Genomic DNA, 21,337 nt, shown 5'->3' on the forward strand with positions numbered 1-21,337 from the left:
TTGAGTGAGTCAGGAGGTGAGGTACTCACTGTGCTATTCCTAGCCTCTGACCTGCTGTTGTAGCCACTGTGTTTATGTGGTGAGTCCAGCTGAGGTTCTGATCAGTGGTGACCTCAAGGGTGTTGATTGTGCGGATTCTTAGTACATTTAAAAATGGACTACATCAGTATCTGAAGAATCATCAGTGAACACCCCATTTCTGATCTTAGGTTGGAGGGAAGATCATTGAAGAAGCTGAAGATGGTTGGGCCTAGGACACTACCCTGAGGAACTCCTGCAGAGATGTCCTGGAGCTGAGATGACTGACCTCCAACAGCCATAACCATCTTTTATCATAAAGAAACCAATACTAAGAAGAAGCAACTGTATATAGGAAATGTCTGCCTGTTCTCCTTCCAGCTGCCAGCAGCACAACATCTAAAAAAAATGGATCCATTAACATTTCCTCCTGAGTACTATTGGATTAAATTGTGTAACATGGATTTAAAAATTAGTCATTGTCTTATTTTGTATAAATTATAATATTTGGCTTGGTTTTATTTGAGCTCCTTGTCACCAGCTATCTTGTAAATGGACCTTGTGTACATGCTAGCTTGCATGTGCTTTTTCTGCCTGGTAGCCAGTCCCAGGGGCTAGAGGAGAGATTTATTATTCTGAACACCAACTTCTAGGCTATAAATAGTCAATTTCAACTAACATAGACCTAGAGAGCTCTGGCTTAAGCACTAGCAATTAAAACAAATGTAAGTGTTGAAACAAAAGTTACATGTTTTGACATAGTGCTATTGATGTTAAATATGGTGATGTGCACCAAAGTCGAGTGTTGGCCTACTGCGGTCATATCGAGTATCAGGAAGGGAGATTGAAGGGAGATTCTTCAGGGAGGTGACAAAGGGGAGAATGGGACAATGATCTGGAGAGTTCAAGAAGCCAGAGAAAATCTTATAGCTTCAACCTTCCAGGATATCTGATCTGGATAGTGATTTTTTTACTTGCAATTTTTAGTTTCATCTGAGCACATGGCAGACATCCCTCTGGTTGGTGTGTCCTGCGTTGATAACTGATGTACTTTGTTCTTGTTATTCATTATCCTTGTGTAACAAAACATTTTAGTTCACCTGATCAGATCTGATCTTTAATTTCTTTTGTAAGTTAATACCTCTGTGTAAACTTTTTATTCTTGACCAGTGCTTGTGATGAAGCTTCTATGGTGCAGAGAACACTTTTTTTTCTGCATTGCATATCTGAACTAAAATAGTACATATGAGTCAAAAGAGGAAATAAACTCTCATGAGGATTACCAAGTTGTCAGTCATCCTGTGAATTCTCCTCCTGAGAATTTCACCACTTTCCCTTCCATACACGGACACTATAGGGTACTATGAATCTTCATTCTACCATTGCTAGGCACGGGCATCATGTTTAACAGCACTTAAAGTGCATTTGTTTATTCCAGACCAATGCTCAATGAAAAAAATCTGATCATGCAAATTGCCTATTAGCCATCTCACAACTTTAAATGTTCCAACATTCATTTGAGAAGCCCAGGGATAAGATAAACTTTCCAATTCTGAATGCTGGAAGCATCACTCATTCTGCCATTCCTCCCTGTCCAGATGCTTTGAATGATTTGACCGCCCAATCCCTATTCCTCCCCTACACATTTTTTGCCTTTTCACCTCTGTGTGTCCACGACATTCATTTGTTGTATCTTGGCTACAATCTTCCACTTCTAAGTGTGGGGTTCTCTGATGGTGAGGCTGTTATCAGTCCCTACATGGTTGATTATGAGAGGTGAACAAGTTTTTACAGTTGAAACGCAGGCCATCCTTTTGCTGATTAAAGATGTTCTGCACCTTTTCTATATCGTTCCACTTAGTTCATGCCTATTAGAATAGTAAGGGTACAGCAGATCTTATAATAATGGAAATGAACATATATTTACCAAAGTGCAGGCCCTATGCCTTTATTTCCCTTCCCTTCCCTAGGTGCAGGTCTGACATTCACAGCTGGAGTGGAGGGAACCTGCTATGTGATATTCCCTGTTGCCTGATTTTTTTCAAAGTCAATCATCTCATGGCATTTTTTGGCTGAAATGCCTCACTTTGCCAAGAGTGTCCTGCCCACATCCTCTCAGCATCCTTGGCTTGAACCATTGGAGGCCTTGGGGTCACAGGTAGAAGGAAGGGGAGCTGGAGGGCTTCTTCTGTCGTGTCCTGAGAAGCAGCGGTCAGGCTGCCTGACTGTCATTTCTTTTCCCGGTGGGTGTCTGCTGGCAAGTAAAGTCTTGGAAAGCACATTTTGAGCACAAATCCATCAGACAGCGCGCATTCTGCTGGATCTGGATTTCCAACATGGCCACCACCCTGTACTGGAAGGTAGCCACGTGCTCACATGGCAGAGAACCCAGTAGTGAGAATGTGGAGAGATTCAGTCACCTTTCATTCTAGCTTATCACCTATAGCACACTTGTCTGATACTCCTTTGCCCATCTCTTCAGCTTTACCATGCCACTTATGGCTTATTGTCAAAACACATTTTCTACCTGGGATGAAGTAGCTGCCTGGTCTTCAGCAGCCTTAAATATCAGGGATGTTACTCCACTGGCTGTGGAAATGTATCAATGATATGCTCACCAGACTGAAGCATCAAATCTAATCTAGCTGGAATATCCAGGAGACAGTCCCTGTGTTGCTGGAGAAACAGCAGGTGCATTTTCTAAGGTTTCCTAGACTTCATCCACAGAAGCAGCATTGGTACAGAGGGACTTGGACTGTGGGCTCTTCAGAGTTCAGAATTCCTGGCTGCCTGTGGAAGAGATGAGAAAAATTCTTTAACTAATTCTATGTACAGCAATATGTTGGCATGGAGCTTAACCAAGAAGAACAGATCACAACGGCTATTGGCCCTACACTACAGTAATGGATCTAGTATTCCCTGGCCAGCTCAGTGATCCTCTTCTCACAGGGAATGAGTGACTTCATTTACATCATCCTCACTCCATACCAGTCTTGGCCATCTTGACCCATCTTGCCAGTTTTGTAGTGATAAAACAAAAGCAATGATTGTGTGTGATGGGAATGGTGCAGAAGCATTGTATGAGCATGCACAAATTTGCAGGGTGTGAGGTTTCCTCATTGAGTGTGTAGGAAGTACTGAGGGCAGCAAGGGTTAGTAGTTTGGGAATAAAGGGCTCAAATGCACTTTATAATAGATATGCGATGCTGAGGATTGTAGCCCATGACAATTTCTGAGATGCATTTGCAGTGGCAACTTTTGAACTAGTGATGGCCATGTAAGATAGCAGATTCCCTTTACTACTTACCCTTATGGAGTGTGGGAGATTATTGAGTTTTTCTTGAATCAGTTTGACATATCTCTTGTGGGGTCTGACTCCTCTGAGTTGTGCTGTTATCTGTATGCAGGCTGGACAGGAGTGATAAAATGGCCTTTTGATTCTCTTCTGGAAAGTGAGTGTGTGGTCCTTCTGTGAGTCCATCAAACAGCAAAGAGCCAACATGAATTTTTGCTGGTATTGCCTGTGCTTTATGAATGACAGCACAGGATGAAGGGATGCTCTTAGCTTGTAACAATTGAAGTGCTATTCATCTGGTCTCTAAATATGGCACTAGATGTTTTGAAACCAAAATATCTTGCCAATGGCAAAAACCTCTAGCTTGCTTGCCATACAATTTGCCAAGTACTCATACAACAACTTACTTACTTAGATAATGAGTTGAGAAATGATGTCATCCAACATGCTAACCACCATGCTTTATCTTCAGAAAGGAAGAGTCCACCCTGCAAAATTATTCTAATCAAATTTAAGCAATAAACAAATTGATAGCTCGATTGAACCAAAAAAAGTATTGTAAAATGCTAATTAACATATGACATATAAGTGGAATTGAAGGTAATATAAAGATTGAGAAATATAATATGTAGAAAGTATGATGAGTAAAGAAAAGACTAATGGATCATCAGAGTGAGAAAGCATCCTGTCTCAACTTTTCTTCACAAAAAAACCAGATCAAAATACACTTCCAAAAACCATTGTATCATCACACTGAGTGATCTACCAACCTTTGGTTCCAATTTATCTGATGCAGATCCTTTGTTTTCAGATTACCTTAGAAATGTTAAAAATGTATCCTAAAAATGAATCCCCCTAATCTGCCCACCGTTGTAGGTATTAGAATGTGGAAAGGTATAAAGACTACTGCCTGGAATTAAACCTGAAGTGGCTCTTAGAAATATTAGACTAAATTGCAATTTGAAAACAATTTGATCTTGTAAGTGTTTAATTATTGTTAAAATGCCCTAACAATGTTTTGAGCCTTAGTTTATTATACAAAAGCAATGATTTTTCTATTTCAGCTTGCACAGTTTGATCTCAACAATTCTTTTTATTTTCCGTTTAGGAGATAGTGTTAGTAGTTTTTTTCGGTGCAGAATATATGGTACGATTATGGTCTGCAGGCTGCAGAAGTAAATATATTGGTGTTAAAGGAAGGATTCGGTTTGCCAGGAAACCTATTTCCATTATAGGTGAGGAGTTTCTTGTTTTCTTTCAATCACCTTAACTTTAACAATCTTGTGTATGTTAAAGTCAACTATACTTCATTGAGATAATTGTCAGGCAGAATTTGAGATTCTGTGCAAGTATCTGATTTTGCGACTATGTCAAAATATTTTTAAAAACGGCAACACAGTGTAGCTTTATTATTATATGATAGAAGTAGCTAAGAGATGGATATGGAATAGTTGAATAACATAGAATAAAATTTTGAATACACTAAATGCTTTCACAGTAATATTATCTTAGTAAAAACAATAAATCTAAAAGAAGCATGAAACCAGGCCATTCCTGAGTCACAGAATAACACACAGGCAGATTTGTTAATTGCAACTTCAAGTGCTATGGGAAAATATATAACATGAAATTGTGAAGATGTTTTTACAACTCATAAATTAGAATTTTCATTGAGTTTGAAATAATTTAGAAACTGTAGTTGACAGTGGATTGGAAATGTAATTTGAAGATTGATCCAAGGGTTGTTTTGCTTATTTGCCATCAATGTATTAGTATTTTTGGCCAAGATCTTGAAAAGATTAACATAATTCCTTTATCATGTCATATTTGAAACTAATCAGCATACTTGTTTTTTGACTTGCAGATCTGATTGTAGTGATTGCATCCATTATAGTGCTCAGTGTCGGATCAAATGGTCAGGTGTTTGCCACATCTGCCATCAGGTATTTCTCTGCAGTTTTATAAATTAAAATGAACAGACCCAATCTATTTCTAGTCTATTAGACCAATTAGATTCTAAGATTAAGTAGATAGAGAGTGGAGTCCTCACTTATTCTTTTTAAAATTCATTTATTCATCCACTGGATGAAGGTGTCACTGGCTAGGCAGCACTTATTGCCAATAGACAATAGACAATAGATGTAGGAGTAGGCCATTCTGCCCTTCGAGCCTGCGCTACCATTCAATATGATCATGGCTGATCATCCTTATCAGCATCCTGTTCCTGTCTTATCTCCATAACCCTTGATTCCACTATCCTTGAGAGCTCAATCCAAATCTTTCTCAAATGAATCCAGAGACTGGGCCTCCACTGCCCTCTGGGGCAGAGCATTCCACACAACCACCATTCTCTGGATGAAGAAGTTTCTCCTCATCTCTGTCCTAAATGGTCTACCCCGTATTTTTAAGCTGTGTCCTCTGGTGCGGCACTCACCCATCAGTGGAAACATGTTTCCTGCCTCCAGAGTGTCCAATCCTTTAATAATCTTATATGTCTCAATCAGATCCCCTCTCAGTCTTCTAAACTCAAGGGTATACAAGCCCAGTCGCTCCAGTCTTTGAGCGTAAGGTAGTCCCGCCATTCCAGGAATTGACCTAGTGAACCTATGCTGCACTCCCTCAATAGTCAGAATGTCTTTCCTCAAATTTGGAGACCAGAACTGCACACAGTACTCCAGGTGTGGTCTCACCAGGGCCTTGTACAGCTGCAGAAGAACCTCTTCGTTTCTATACTCAATCCCTCTTGTTATGAAGGCCAGCGTGCTATTAGCCTTCTTCACTACCTGCTGTACCTGCATACTTACCTTCATTGACTGGTGTACAAGAACACCCAGATCTCTTTGTACTGCCCCTTTACCTAAATTGATTCCATTTAGGTAGTAATCTGCCTTCCTGTTCTTGCCACCAAAGTGAATAACCATACATTTATCCACATTAAACTGCATCTCCCATGCATCTGACCACTCACCTAACCTGTCCAGGTCACCCTGTAATCTCCTAACATCCTCCTCACATTTCACCCTGCCACCCAGCTTAGTATCATCAGCAAATTTGCTAATGTTATTACTAATACCATCTTCTATATCATTAACATATATTGGAAAAAGCTGCGGTCCCAGCACTGATCCCTGCGGTACCCCACTGGTCACTGCCTGCTATTCTGAAATGGAGCTGTTTATCACTACTCTTTGTTTCCTATCAGCCAACATTCCTAATTTCCCAGAGGGCAGTTAAGTGTTAACCACATTGCCAGACCAGGTAAGGATGACAGCTCCCTTCCCTCAAGGACATTAGTGAACCAGATGGGTTTTTCCAACAATCGACAATGGTCACCGTTAGATTCTTAATTTCAGATATTTACTTAATTCAAATTCCACCATCTGCTATGACAGGATTTGAATCAGAGTCCCCAGAATGTTATCTGGATCTTTGGGATTAACAGTCCAGTGATAATACCACCAAGCCTCCCCCATCCTGCTTGGCTGAGAGCTGTGGTAATATTTGGAATAGTATATATAAAATTATAATGAGGTCCATATCAAGGTTAGGCAGAATTGTAAATTTCTGGAATATTTACAAATAGTTATTGTTTTTGCAATCTAATGTTTGAATAATTACGATCTCCAAATTTGTTAGCTGGTGTTGCTCTTTTTGTATGCCTGGTCTTTTAGGGCAACCTGAGAGGTAAATAAAAATCACTTGAAGCAGCTATATTTAATACAGCATTGATTTATCAAGGCATGGTAAGTTCTTATTAAGTAACAACAAAAGAGCACAAGAAATAGGAACAAGAGTAGACCATAGCACTCAGGTTTGTGCAACCATTTAATATAATCGAGGCTAATCTGCTGCTTCATTACACTACCTCCCCCACAACCCTCTATATCCTGACTCACTAAGAGACTAGACATCTGTCTGTAATTAATAATGGAGCATCCACGTTCCTCTGTGATGGACAATTCTGTACATTCACAACCTTCTAAGTGAAGAAATGTTTCCTATTTTATCTCTATTTCAAGCGAAGGATCATTTATACTGAGACTGTAGCTCTTTTTTTTCCCCCTAAATTCCACCAGCAGCCCCAGAGTCTACCATGTTAGACCCCTTCAAAATCTTGTATGTTTGAATGAGATGACTCATTCTTCAAAACTCCAATTTATTCAGCCTGTCATCACAGTAGAACCCTCTTATTCCAGAAACTAGGCTAGTAATTTCAATGCAAATACATTATTCTTTAAATTTGGAGACATATAAAGTAACCAAATTCTATATAAGGCTTCCCTACTCTTGTGTTTTAGCCCCTTTTTGTAATAAAAACTAACATGCCATTTATCTTCCTATTTTATTCGTGTACTTGCAACAAAGACCAAACCGGGATGGACTTTAGTATGTTGTACATAGTTTTTAACCATCAGATGTTTAACGTAAAAATGCAACTTTTAAAATGTTTAGGTTTGTGTTTTGTATTATTGATGTTATTTTGTATTTTCAGGGGTATTCGATTCCTTCAGATCTTACGGATGCTGCATGTGGATCGACAGGGTGGCACTTGGAGACTTTTAGGCTCTGTCGTTTTCATTCATCGTCAGGTTAGCTACATCTTTAACTGTTCAGGTCAGGCTCTGATTCTATAATTATGCCCAACAGCTTTTCTAACAGTGGGCCTGAGTAGATAAAGTTGCTGTGACTTTCTTGCAAGGTTCACCTAAGAGGAGGTGAGGCCATTAAATAACGTTTTTGTTTTTATTAATTTTCCTTGTGCAAATGAACGCTGCTGAATCCATTAGAAAAAGATATAACTCTCCAGACTGGGGTTCCTGTCCTCAATCAGGAGGCTATCCGAAAATGCTTCTCTCACAATCTACATAATTATTCAAAGCTGTGCAGGTTTGGTGGATTGGCCATGCTAAATTGCTCATGGATGTGCTGGCTAGGAGGCTTAGCCATGGTATATACAGGAACAGAGGTAGGGTGAGGGGGTGGGGGTGGGTTGGGCCTGGTAGGGATATTCTTCAGACTTTGGTGTGGACTTGATGGGCTGAATGGTCTGCTTTTACACTGTAGAGGTTTTATGATTCTATGAATGCTGAAGTATACTTCTTTATGATGATGCTTTACTCAGGAAATAAGTACGCAGCCTGAAGGCTGAAGAATAACATGGCTTGCATTGAAAAGTTTGCATGAAGTCTTAAGGCCATGAAAAAAGTAACATTTGTGTAGTAAGAAAGAAATTCAATGTGGACCAGGAAAGTAGTGGACAGGATATTAAAGGAAGTGTAATATTGAATCAAAATTATAGTAAAATTAAAAACTAATACATCATTCCTATATTATTGTAACTGAAGTATGTATGAAATTCATCATTTTAGTCCTTCGTTTAGAACCTGAATCATATAAGGTTCCATTCTAAATTCCATTGGGTTGAATTTAGATATGTTTGTGAGGTGGCTTGGTGGCTTGATAGCTTTGGGCATGTTGGAGAAACTAGTTCTGAAGTTAGGCATTTTGTAAAGGAGATTTTTCTGGACTTAGTACAAATTTAACTCTTCTTAGTAGAATTGTGAATTGAAGGTTGTTGCCCACATATGGCTGCTACTGACTTTTAAGATCAATCTCAACATGTGTTTCTGTATTCTTTCCCTCTTTGCAGCTGACGTGCTTGAGGACAGGGTATCCCACCAACATAGTATATTTGCCCAAAGGATGGAAATAGCTACTTGTAGATCAAAAACATATTATGGATAGGCAGTCTGACAAGTTGAGAGATTTGAGAATGAATATACGATTATTAACTTTCTTCCATACTGGAAAGACTGTCTTTTGTTTTTCTGTATTATTAATTGTGGACTGAAATGGAAGAAAAAACATTCTAAAGCTAAGGATTACTTCATTCTTTTGAAAGAAAGTAACCTGATATTCATTGCAGGTATTGTTTACACAGCTACTTGTTCAAGCAGTAGTATGAAAAGGTGCAGATGAGCTGGAGGCAAGGGGTGTACAAATGGAGGTTTAAAAGGCAACAAAAAACTGGTTGGATTATGGACAAGTGACCAGTTATCAATGACAGGCCTTCTGCCCGTCAACAACTTTGGTTCTCAAGTAGCTAAACAGCTTGAGGCTCTGATCAAGAGAGTGAATAGCGGTCAGGTCTCTACACTCTGTTCTCTGCAGCAAAATCCACTTTAATTATGAAGAAGACCAGTTTTCAGCAGTTCCCTCAATTGCTATACGTTATGACTTCTAATTAAATGAATCAAAAACCTTTTATAAATGAGAGTCAGTCATCTGGTACCTTGTGTATACCAGTGAAATCATCTGGAGAAGGACAATGACGAAGCAGATACTATGAACAGTGATTACTGAACTGCTTTCCCAGTTATTTCTTTCCCAGTTATTTTTGTCCATTACACTAATATTTATTTCCTGTCTGTGTATATATAAGGGGAGCATACACAGGATTGGAGTTTTAATCAGTCAATTTGTATGCCAATGGTTCATAATTGTTTACCTGTAGCTTGAATCTATTTGCTTGTAATAAATCAGTGCATTGAGTATAGGAGTTAGGAGGTCATGTTGCAGCTGTACAGGACATTGTTTGGGTCACTTTTGGAATACTGTGTTCAATTCTAGTCTCCCTACTGTAGGAAGAATGTTGTGAAACTTGAAAGGGTTCAGAAAAGATTCACATGTATGTTGCCAGGGTTGGTGGGTTTGAGCTATAGGGAGAGGTTGAATAGGCTGGGGCTATTTTTTCCTGGAGTGTTGGAGGCTGAGGGGTGGCCTTATGAAGGTTTATAAAATCATGAGGGGCGGGGTGGGGGAGTCCAGAACTGAAGGTCATAAGTTTAAGGTGAGAGGGGAAAGATTTAAAGGGACCTGAGGGAGCAACTTTTTCATGCAGAGAGTGGTGGGTGTATGGAATTAACTGCCAGAGGAAGTGGTAGTAGAATTACAACATTGGAAAGGCATGTGGATGGGTATATGAATAGGAAGGGTTAGAGGGATATGGGCCAAATGCTGGCTAATGGGACTGGATTAATTTAGGATATCTGGTCGGCATGGGCGAGTTGAACCAAAAGGTCTGTTTTCAAGCTGTAGAGCCGCAAGACTCTATGATTCTAAATAATAATTCTTCTTAAGTACAGAAACTTGATCTGTGCTTTCTACTAATTTTGAGTCTGAAAGTCTGTAAACTGAGGATGGAATTCTGCATACTTTAAAGAATGTCTTTAAATTTTGTGATGACTTTGGGCATGGCACGGGCATTGATTTTTCAACCCCTACTCCAGTGAGAGATAACAATACTTCCCTGTTGGCTTTCTCAATTTAAGTTGATTTGAATGTGTGCATATAGAGTTTAAGGCTTTCTCCTGTCAGGCTATAATTATTTCATTTTAGCATGTTTCATGGAAGGTTTCTCAGTGAACCCTAGTAAGTTTTCTCACTGCTTGCCTTATTAGTTATGCATAATACCTCAATAGCTCCAGGCTCGTGCTACCTTTTGCTCAGCAATGGTCGAAATACTTACCACTATTCAAACCTCCCAGAATTCCTAATGCTGGTGCCATTCTTAAAGCTGTGCATCAAGTCAAGTGCTATCGGTCTTTCACATTGCTTATAGTGGGAGGGCATGCAGGTGGTGTAGCTGACATTTCATTGCAAATATAAGCTCAAATTCATAAAAATATTGCTATTTAACTTCACCTGTCTGATTGACAATCATTGTAACTGTGGTAAAAAGAACCAAGCTACATAAGTTATCTTTCCTTTGTGTTATGTTACCTTAGAACCATGTGTAAGGGAGTGCAGCAGTTTCCTCAAAGCCCAGCATAACTGAATACCATCTTATTGTTCAATGTTTGAGCATTACATACTGGAAGTGTTTCCAGTGGTTGAAAGCATTCACTGTTTTAAGCAACTTCAAAAGTGAAGGAAAAACAATGAAAAGCTGAATCTGCTTCTGGGAACACTCGGGGACTGCCTGCCTTTGATCATTGAACAATATTGCACCCAGTTCACATCTATTGGAACTGTGTCAATTAAGTCCAGTCTGACTTGTTGCATCAATTACTTCAATGTTCTATTATGCTGAAGGTAATGTTTCTCCTGTTCTAAGTCTTTGGGAGGAAGACAATGTCCACCAGATCCCCACTTTTCCTGTTCTGTGCATAGCACACTAGCGTTATGCAGCACACGCTGTATGGACTGAACTCTAAAGCCTGATCTTTCACGCTGCCCCTGCCCCCCACACCACCAAACCAGTCCAAACATTGAAGACCATATTTTCTGTTCCATTATGGCCCCAGTGAACAGAATTGTATCTACTAGTAGAAAGTGAGAATTGTAGATGCTGGAGATCAGAGTTGAAATGTGTGGTGCAGGAAAAGCACAGCTGGTCAGGCAGCATCCGAGGATCAGGAGAATAGATGTTTCAGGTATAGATCCTTCATCAGGAATGAGGTTTGTAGGCCAAGGCAGCTGAGAGATAAATAGGAGGGGTATGGGACTGGGGATAAGGTAGTGGGGAATGCGATAAGTAGATAAAGGTGGAGGTAATGATAGGTCAGAGAGGAGGATGGGAAGGAAGATGTGTCGAGTTGGAAGGTTGGGACTCTGATAAGGTGGGGGGAAGGGAAATGGGAGACTGGTGAAATCCACATTGGTCCTATGTGGTTGGTGGGTCCTAAGGTGGAAAATGAAGTGTTCTTCCTCCAGTCATTGGATGGTTAGGGTTTGGTGATGGAGGAGGCCAGGACGTACATGTCCCTACATTGGGGAGACAGAACACCATCTTGCAGATGGTTTCAGAGAACACTCGTACTGATCAAACGCACTACCCCGTGGTGGAACACTTTAACTCCCCCTTCCACTTCACCAAGGACATGCAGGTCCTGGGCCTCCCTCTATTGCCAAACCCTAACCACCTGACGCCTGGAGGAAGAATGCCTCCTCATCCACCTTGGGACCCTCCAACCACATGGGATCAATGTGCATTTCACTAGTTTCCCCGTTTCCCCATCCTGTCCCAACTCAGCACTGCTGTCTTGTATGGTCCTACCTGTCCATCTTCCTTCCCACCCATCGGCTCCACCCTCCTCTCCAACCTATCACTTTCACCCCCACCTTCATCTACCTATCGCATTCCCAGCTACCTTCTCCTACCCCTCCACCATTTACCTCTCAGCCTCCTTGGCCTACAAGCCTCATTCCTGATGAAGGGCTTATGCCTGAAACGTCGATTCTCCTGCTCCTTGGATGCTACCTGAATTAGAATTAGAATCCTTACTGTGTGCACACTATTCCCCTACATTTACCCCTGACTCATGCACCTAACCTATACATCCCTGGACACTATGGGCAATTTACCATGGCCACTTCACCTAACCTGCACATCTTTGGGTTGTGGGAGGAAACCGGAGCACCCGCACGAAACCCACGCAGACAAGGGGAGAATGTGCAAACTCTAAACAGACAGTCGCCCAAGTCGGGGAATTGAACCCGGTCCCTGGTGCTGTTAGGCAGCAAAGCTAACCACTGTGCCACAGTGCTGACTGGCTGTACTTTTCCAGCACCACACTCTTCGACTCTGCATTGTCCCTACACTTGGCCATCAGTCTAGGGATTGCTTTAGTGGAATCATCACTCATGGTAGCAGAGGGTAGCCCTTATGTCCTGCTCACTATCCCTCTAAGGCATCTAGCACTTAAAATGCAGCAGGATCATGAGAATTCTCAAAGATATGGGCAGTTCCCAGGATACCTGGTGCAGGCCTCTAACACATGATTCTTATGATCACAGTTGATTTATCCATTGAAATAGAATCGTTTTCAGTTGAAGTCTGTTGCATCATGATATGGTGCTCTCAATGCAATAAGTGTACAGTTTATAGCACCTTGCACATGGGGAAGCCAGCTGTCTTGGTAAAGACAAATGCTTGAGCTGCAGCACCAACGTTATTGTGGGGATATGAGGTCAAGCAATGTGATCTCACACAAATTGCATCAGAAGTAGTATTAATGCACTTGTGTATCAAGGGAGTGAAATCCACATAGATGCCCACTGGATCCTTGGAAGAGCTTATTGAATAAACATTTGGCACACCTGTCATCTTAATGGCCACTGAGCTAGAATGGCCATCTCATGCCCACAGGTCCCAATCATTGGAACAGTTGTGCGATGGTGTTCTGGGACTTGTGCAGTCCTCATTGTCACTGTATCACCTTCACCCGGAAGAAATGATCTTGAGTATGGTACACGTGGGCCTCCTGTACTTCATCTACATCCTAAGGGGATCTTCTCCTGCAGCCTTTTGATCATGAGGGTGTTTGGCAGCTTCCAGAGGTTGCTACTCCTCCTGGACTGGTGGCACATCTGTTCTCCCTCAATTTCTCTGCACCTTTTGTAGTGCCACAGAAAGAGAGACAATAATAATGTCAGGCTTCCAATGAACTTGCATGGGAAATATCAGAAGCAGAACAGGTCCTTGGTAACATGAGCAACTTTCACATCTCATGGTTTAGCATAGTCTTTGTACAGTGAAACATGGAATACTCCGACAAGGAATGGTCAAGGAATGCATTTAGATGTTGCTTTGACATCGATCTTATTTTAATCAATGCAGTACAAAACCTATTGTGCATATGCAGTAGGAGATTTTTAATTGCTGTTTGATTACTGGTACCTTGCACCCCTGCCACCACAACATCCAAAAAAGGTTGCATTACGTTGGCAAATACTTAGAGCTCAAGGTGAGGAATAAAGCTCTGTTCCCTTGTGTGGTCCAAAGATCTTGGATTGTGTCACTTTTTTAAAAAAAAATCACCTATGATTACTTCTGTTTCATTCAGATGACAATGTTCAGTCTGTGATGACGAACAGTCAAGATTATTTGTAACCAGATTTGTATCCACATAGTTGGACACTTTATGCATTTTACATCTGAAGGATAGGTTCTGGCTGCTCATAGACCATGTCCTAATATTTGAAAACTGTTTTCCAAGATGGATGCCCGGATGAACATGTGGCAAACTGCAGCCACCAGGTACCCAAACTGATTTACATGTTGCAAACACTCGCTGTCAATTCAACATGTGGGAGAATAGAAAAGTATATGTCAGTGAGGGGAGATTGGGTATTAATGTCCATGCAAACAAGCCTCTCACTGCTCAATAGCAAAATTCCCATCTTGCCATTCAAAATTGGGTTGTATAATCAGACATTTTTTTTCTCTACTTCAAGAATCTAATTTCTGACAAACTTGCCATATTTTTCCAACTGACTTGCACTTGCCCACGTTTATCATACACTGAAAATTCTGCCCATAATTTCTAACACAGACTGCTTGCTTTTGAATAATCAAGAGGCATTTTTTATCATTGTATTGCTACACTGGAAAGTCTATGTTCGGTGCCAAGGAATATCAAAGAGCTATGACCACCTTGGCATTTGAAATATGTAACTTTGACATATACCTTGAAACCTTCTTTTCAAACCATTAAATAGGTCATCACTTTTATCAGTTCACTTGTGGAATCTACCTTGTTGCAACTTATGGCCATTGTCATAGTTGTAGTGGAAGCTCAGATTTCTATGATTCCTTTTGTTCAAAGGCTATAAAAGCTTCACAGCAGTTCATCCATTTGTTATCCAGTAGTTCAGCGGAATTGCCTGGTAGGGGGTGACTGGGCTGATTCCCCATAATACCAGTGTTTGCAGCCACGTACAGAAACAATTTACTTTGGCACAAGCTTTTGAGCGAACAAGATGTACTTTAGCACCAGGCAGACCATTTCTAATAGACTATTGAAACTTTAATCAAGTAGAGGAAAGCTACAAAAAATATAATGACACCAGCAACCAAAACAAAAATTGAGCACCTTGTCTGAATTTGTTTCATAATTTCTTAGGTAGCATGTTACGCCTCCAATGGGTGGAATTTTCAGGGAAAATAAGGCAAAATATGAAAATCAGACTGTTAAAGCTAATGAAAACTTCTGATTCTTTCTCTCAAGGGTTTAAATGGTGAGTTCTGAATCTTGCTGTGAGCAGTGATTTACATTTTATTTCCTTACATTTACAATCCCTCGTTAGCTAATCTCACCTCATTTCTATGCAACTACCAATTCTCCTTTCCTTCCATGAGAAACTGGATGGCACCAAATCTCAATATGAAAGTCAGAGCAGCAGCTGCAGTTTGCCATCACTACCTTTCTGCACCTTCAAACAATTATATCTTCACCACTGTTTGCTGCATTCTCCATGGAGACCCATCCTTTTTCACTCTTCAGCAATGCAAGTGGGCATCACCAAATCATCAGCTTCACTGCAACATCCAATTTATTTTTGGACCAATATCTCACTATTTCTGTCATTCAGGATTTCACTTTGGAACGCAGGGACACTTATGACTTGCATACTTCTGCCAGGTCACTTTGCCCATGGGAGCACACAAGTATCTTTTGCATACACACAAGCAACGTCTTATGCCTCTTTGCTTCATTCTTAGTGCTCACTCAGTTTGCACTTACAGGCAGTCTCAAGGTTGTAAATGGGTTCCATTCTTTCGTAAATTGATTTTGTACGCAAGTTGGAACACAATGCAGATCAAAATAACATAGCCGTTTGTAAGAACAGGAAACGTTTGTATGTTAGATCTTCAAAATTACATCCCTGTATGGGATAGCATTCACAGGTACAGGCGTTGGTAAATCATGATCCCTTTGCACTTGGAAGCTGCCAGCCTCAGTAGCAAGCATTGCACAGAGGGAGAAGCAGGCAAGAATTATGTTGATGTAAGGATTGTAGATGAATTCCAATGAGATTGCTTTGCTTTGTAATTTTTTTTTTCATCTGTTCTTAGTTACAATATTACCTTCATGAAATATGACCAATATTTCATGGAGATGTCATTATATGTGCTTTAATGGACTAATGATTTTCTACCTTAATATTAGATGAATAGTTAAATATGTTAAAAGTCACATTTAATTAAGTAGGACATTTCAACTGACAAGATTGCTGCTTTGTTTGTTTAACCCTAAAAAGATTATGGGACAAAATAACTGGAGCAATTGAACTCAGAAAATGTTGATTACCCACAGCTGTTATTTTAGAAATAGCAACAGTGGCTCTGTTCAGTTGATTTTAAATGAAAGATGCAAGGGTCAAGTTATTCCAACTACAATTGGAAAAACCCTTCAGAAGCACATTTGCGCATATGTGTTGGCTCATTTGTTTTTGGGTAGTAAGCTTAACTTCTTAAAATGAACTCTTGTTTAAAAACTGTCACTCCAGAAACTCATTTTAAAGATCTGGATTTGAAAAGATTAAAATACTACAATAAAAAGATTACTAACAAAATATTTGAATAGTAGGTTAAAGGTAGATTTTCTCCTTTGTCTGCATTCCTTTGTTCCTTGCTCAAATATATTATGCCCAAACATTATAGCCATGAAGCATAAGCGTGTAGGGGAATGCGTTAAGAGAAAAAACTTAGAGGCTTTCCATCTTATAGACAAAACATTCGGAATAAGGAGAGAGAGGATGGATGTAAAACGTGGTGGGGTAGCATTATTAAGAAGTGATGAAATGAGGATAGTTTGAAAATCTGAAAGCTGTGCTGGCAACCAGTTTTAGCTGCATCAAATTGAGAAACGTTTCAAACTGGTTGTTGATACCAATGGTATCACTATGGAATCTGTATTACTGCAAAACAATAAGATTGAGATTAATTAGTCCATCAGGTAGTTTTCAAAGAAACTGACCACGTTAGCAAAAATATTCAGCACTTGAGACGTAGACAGTCTACATCATTTTGAAATATACTTCACCAACAATGTGAAATAAATTGTTATTTATATGGACAAACCTTTGTCTTCAAAACTCATCAAATATTCAGGGCATAGACTTAGTTGTTATACTGGCGCTTAATTCTCTAATTGCATAATTTTAAAATTGTCTGATAAAGGAAATGTTATATTGGGAACTTTATTGACAGCACATATGAAAGACACTGACTACTGTGGTGCTCTTGAACTTATGTAAAATAAGGTTGCTGTGTAACTCATTGTATATTCAGTACATTACTACTGTTAATCTGATATAGAAATTCGATCATTTTTGGTGGACAATGAAAATGTCTTCTAAAGATACATTATACTTCCCCCATAGAAAATGAAAATGTAAGGTGTGTGACTCAACTATAGTTTAATAAAATTTTGCGTTTGGATTTTGAAGTCTTGGTATGTGGGACAAACACAGAGAAAGCTCCAGAAACTCATCAAGTCTGGCAGCATCTGTGAAGAAAAATAAAGTTAACGGTTCAAGTCTGCTAATTACTCTTCAGAATTGAAAGGTTGGAAAATGGGTTTTTCAAATACTTCTGATAAAGGAAGTGGGGGAGTAAAAGGGCAGATGGTGCAGAGGCCCAGTTCAAAAGACCAAGGCTTTGTTAATAGTGATGCAAGAGAACAAGATGGAAAATTTATGTAAATTTAAAGAGTGACATCCTTTCTAAACCCCAATTGCCCTTCTGAAGAGCATCTGAAAGAATGCTTAGTATTTTCTTGCCTATGCAAGCTGTATTGGCAAAGATCCCAGAGGCATCTGCAATTGTATCTGGTGACATCCATCTTTTTTGTGCACGAGAATGTCAGGTCAACAGCTGCCTGAACATTACACAACTTATTCTTTTATGTTTGTCCTCAGGAACTAAGACTTATTGGCATAAAGCTTTTTTTGGGCAAAATGTGTCCGCAGAAAGAAATCCTTGTTCTTTACATGCCATGTGCGGGTTTGTTTCTGTGTATGGTTTGGTTTATTTAGTGAGATACAAACTAATATTTTAATATAGCAATAAAGGAGTGTTAACTTGTTTTGCATAGTCATTGGGTAAGTTTTGTTTGTAGTAAGTCAATAATTTTGTGTTCAGTAAAGAAGGCTGAATGGATCTTTGTATTTTATATCTATTAGCATACTGGCCCAATTGGGAAGTGGGTAAAACAATTACATTTATTTTGTGACTCCTAGAGAATTGAAATACAAAAGATAGTGCACCCATCTGATCATAACTGGTCGCAAAGCAGGATTTAGCCCATTCCTTCAGCTGAACATACAGCTTCCCTGGCAAGTTGATTAAGGGTACACTTCTGACAGTGTGAGCCTGCTTTTATTGACCATAATGGTTTGTTGTAGAAAGAAAAGCATCAGTGACCATTCACAAGTCAAAGCAACAGGTAATTGAGGGGGCTCTCAGTCTGACTGCTTGCATCCCTTCTGCAGCAAGTTCCATGCTTAAAACTCCATGAAGAGGGATCACTCAGTGCCCACAGTTAGACATTCTGTGACCAATGAGCTCTAATGGAGCTTTGGAGTTTGTCATACCACCAGTTAAGATTCAACCTGCATTTTCTAAGTTTGTAAGGTTAGAAGGTTTAAAAACTGCTGCTGACCAAGGATAGATAATCCAGCGGATTTTTCAACAAATATTCCCTGTTGTGATAAGAGTAATGTATCAAAATAGAGTCTTGCTCTTTGTGCAGTTGCTGATGAAATCTTATCACCTCTAAAATATAATTTAAAGTGAATTATGATGTACAAGCTTAAAAATTGTACAGTAATATTTAATCTGCATTCAATGTTTGTTTTTGCAGGAACTCATAACAACACTGTACATCGGTTTTCTGGGTCTGATCTTCTCCTCCTATTTTGTATATTTGGCTGAGAAAGATGCAGTTGATGAAAAGGGAAAGACTGGGTTTGGTAGTTATGCTGATGCCTTGTGGTGGGGTGTGGTGAGTTCCTTTGTATTTGATCCTATGCTCTCAATGACATTTTCATCCGAGTATGAAATTATTAAACTTGCTTCATTATGAACTTTAAGACTGCTATTTTTCTGTATACATTTAAAATCACCAAACTCTACAGGACACATTCTTGAATTGATTATTAACAAAATAATCAATTTTCTACTTTGTAGTGCTGCTGCTCATTTTGCTGCAGTGCTGTAAAGGTAACAAAGCAGCAGTGGACATCCTAGTAAACAGTAAAGAGTATGTTGATAATTGGATGCTTTTCTTGGTTTGAAGAAACTCTCGATTGGCTGACCCCCAACAGCCAATGTCATTGCTTCTATTTTTATGATGAAATTAAACCAAGGCACATAAGAAGTTTCTTCTGTTGATGTCATGGAGTTCCAAAATAGAGATGAGGAAGTGATCCTGGAGACCTCCCTGCAGCAGAATTTTTTTAAAACGTTAAACGTAGTTTTGTATTACACTGTTGTCATTATAATAAACTTGGATTAAAAAGCACTCCCGCAGACTTGCTTCACCTTTTCATCATTCAAGATGCAAACATAGCTTAAGAAGTTCATGTTATAACAAAATAGTGATCAAACTTATGAGTTCTTACAGGTATTTACATAGGATTAGGAAGTACTTTGGTCTAAACATTTTAGCTGTAAGCAATGATTTGTACTCTTGTTCCCTATCCATTCAACTGTATCCAGAAATCAACAAAAATATTAAACATAGTGACGATCTATAAATTTCTTCTAAAGTTATAATTTAAAACAGATTGGATACTACATTTCGTAATTTCACTGATTTTTTTTCCCTCTTAGGTCACAGTTACAACAATTGGATATGGTGACAAAGTTCCACAGACGTGGATTGGGAAGACAATAGCATCTTGCTTCTCTGTCTTTGCTATATCTTTCTTTGCACTTCCAGCAGTAAGTAAACATTGCTGTTTGCCTTTGAACATTAAGGATTAAATGGATTATATCTTCTGCATGGGCTGGATATATATCAGAACTCCCCTTATTGGAAGCTTCTAATTTTGCTGTATAACATGACATGATTTATCAAAGTCAGTAAGGACAAGAGAGCCGCTTGGAAAAAGTAGTTGACTAGAAAATATATTTTAAAGATCAAAGAAATGATGTGAAATCAACTTTAAGTTGAATGAAGTTCATTGGCTTTAAATGCTGGTTAGTTTGGACAGGTCTTTTTTTAAAATGGAGCTAAATGGATAGAAATAAGACTAGTTGGAGTAAATACTGACTGACATTATTAAATGACAAATTTATGGGATTATGTGATCTGTGTTCCACCAGAGACAAAAAGAATTAAAGCCAAGAAGGTTATATTTGCAATAGTTACTAGAATTAGATTAAAAATTACACTTATGTAGCTATTGATCAGAATGGTAAATTATATTTTTGTGAAACAACGTATGATTAGTGTAATTTGTCTTGTTAATGATATGCTTATGCTATGTGGTCTTGTGGAAGTCCTGTAAGGTGAGATGCCAGGTAGGTAGGCTGCCAGAGTATAGGTGTCATTAATGACTACGATCATGAAATCATTGTCTGTGCAGTTACATAGTCAAACGGTCCCGAAGTGTTAGCGACCTGGGGCGTTTCTTCCTTGACCAGCTGTGGAGATGTGTCAGTGATGTGTTCGCCAGATTATGCTCCTAAACATAATCTAGATAGAGAACTCACTGAGATGAAACTTACTGAGTAGGTGGAGAGTGCAGGTGAAAGCTTTGTCTAAAAGGGTTCAGTGACATCCTCCTCGGAGGGAGCAGTGGAGCTAAGGGTTTTTGTGTTTGAGGTTCCCTGTCTGCTACCAATGACTGCATAAGAGAAAAGATGAAAGTGGTTGCGGAAGACGACTAAAGGTTTGTGGAGGTTAAGGTTGACTTAACTTTTGTGGTAATTGGAGAGCAGCACACACAATGAGGCTCACTGGGTTAGTTGCCCATTGAGGACTCCCTGCTTCCACATGAATGGTCATTCTCTTCTCTGGCCAGGTGGAGACCTTTCCCCAAATATGAGATGTGGAGCCTCACGTCTATCACTTCCTACTATTCTTGGATATCCTGGCCCAAATATGGAAAAATTTCTCCTGCAATGGGTCAAAACGAGATACTGAGTAGCACCATATATGAAGAGCATTTCTGACTTTGAGCATCTTTTGTGTTTGTGCAGCTGGGCATTAAATTAAAATGCCAGCAACG

General features: G+C 39.5%; 1 protein-coding gene across 1 annotated transcript in view; it reads left to right on the top strand.

Moving 5' to 3' along the window:
* The window catches only part of kcnq1.2 (potassium voltage-gated channel, KQT-like subfamily, member 1.2), a 567,343-nt gene that overhangs the window by 53,540 nt on the left and 492,466 nt on the right, over positions 1-21,337 (top strand). Inside the window, exons 3-7 of the mRNA XM_072552112.1 lie at positions 4,422-4,548; positions 5,178-5,256; positions 7,806-7,902; positions 18,964-19,104; positions 19,935-20,045. Of these exons, the coding sequence (XP_072408213.1) occupies positions 4,422-4,548; positions 5,178-5,256; positions 7,806-7,902; positions 18,964-19,104; positions 19,935-20,045 (555 nt within the window). The remainder of the gene's footprint in view (positions 1-4,421; positions 4,549-5,177; positions 5,257-7,805; positions 7,903-18,963; positions 19,105-19,934; positions 20,046-21,337) is intronic.

The sequence above is a fragment of the Chiloscyllium punctatum genome, chromosome 32 (assembly GCF_047496795.1).
Source record: "Chiloscyllium punctatum isolate Juve2018m chromosome 32, sChiPun1.3, whole genome shotgun sequence".
In the NCBI taxonomy this organism is placed as follows: domain Eukaryota; kingdom Metazoa; phylum Chordata; class Chondrichthyes; order Orectolobiformes; family Hemiscylliidae; genus Chiloscyllium; species Chiloscyllium punctatum.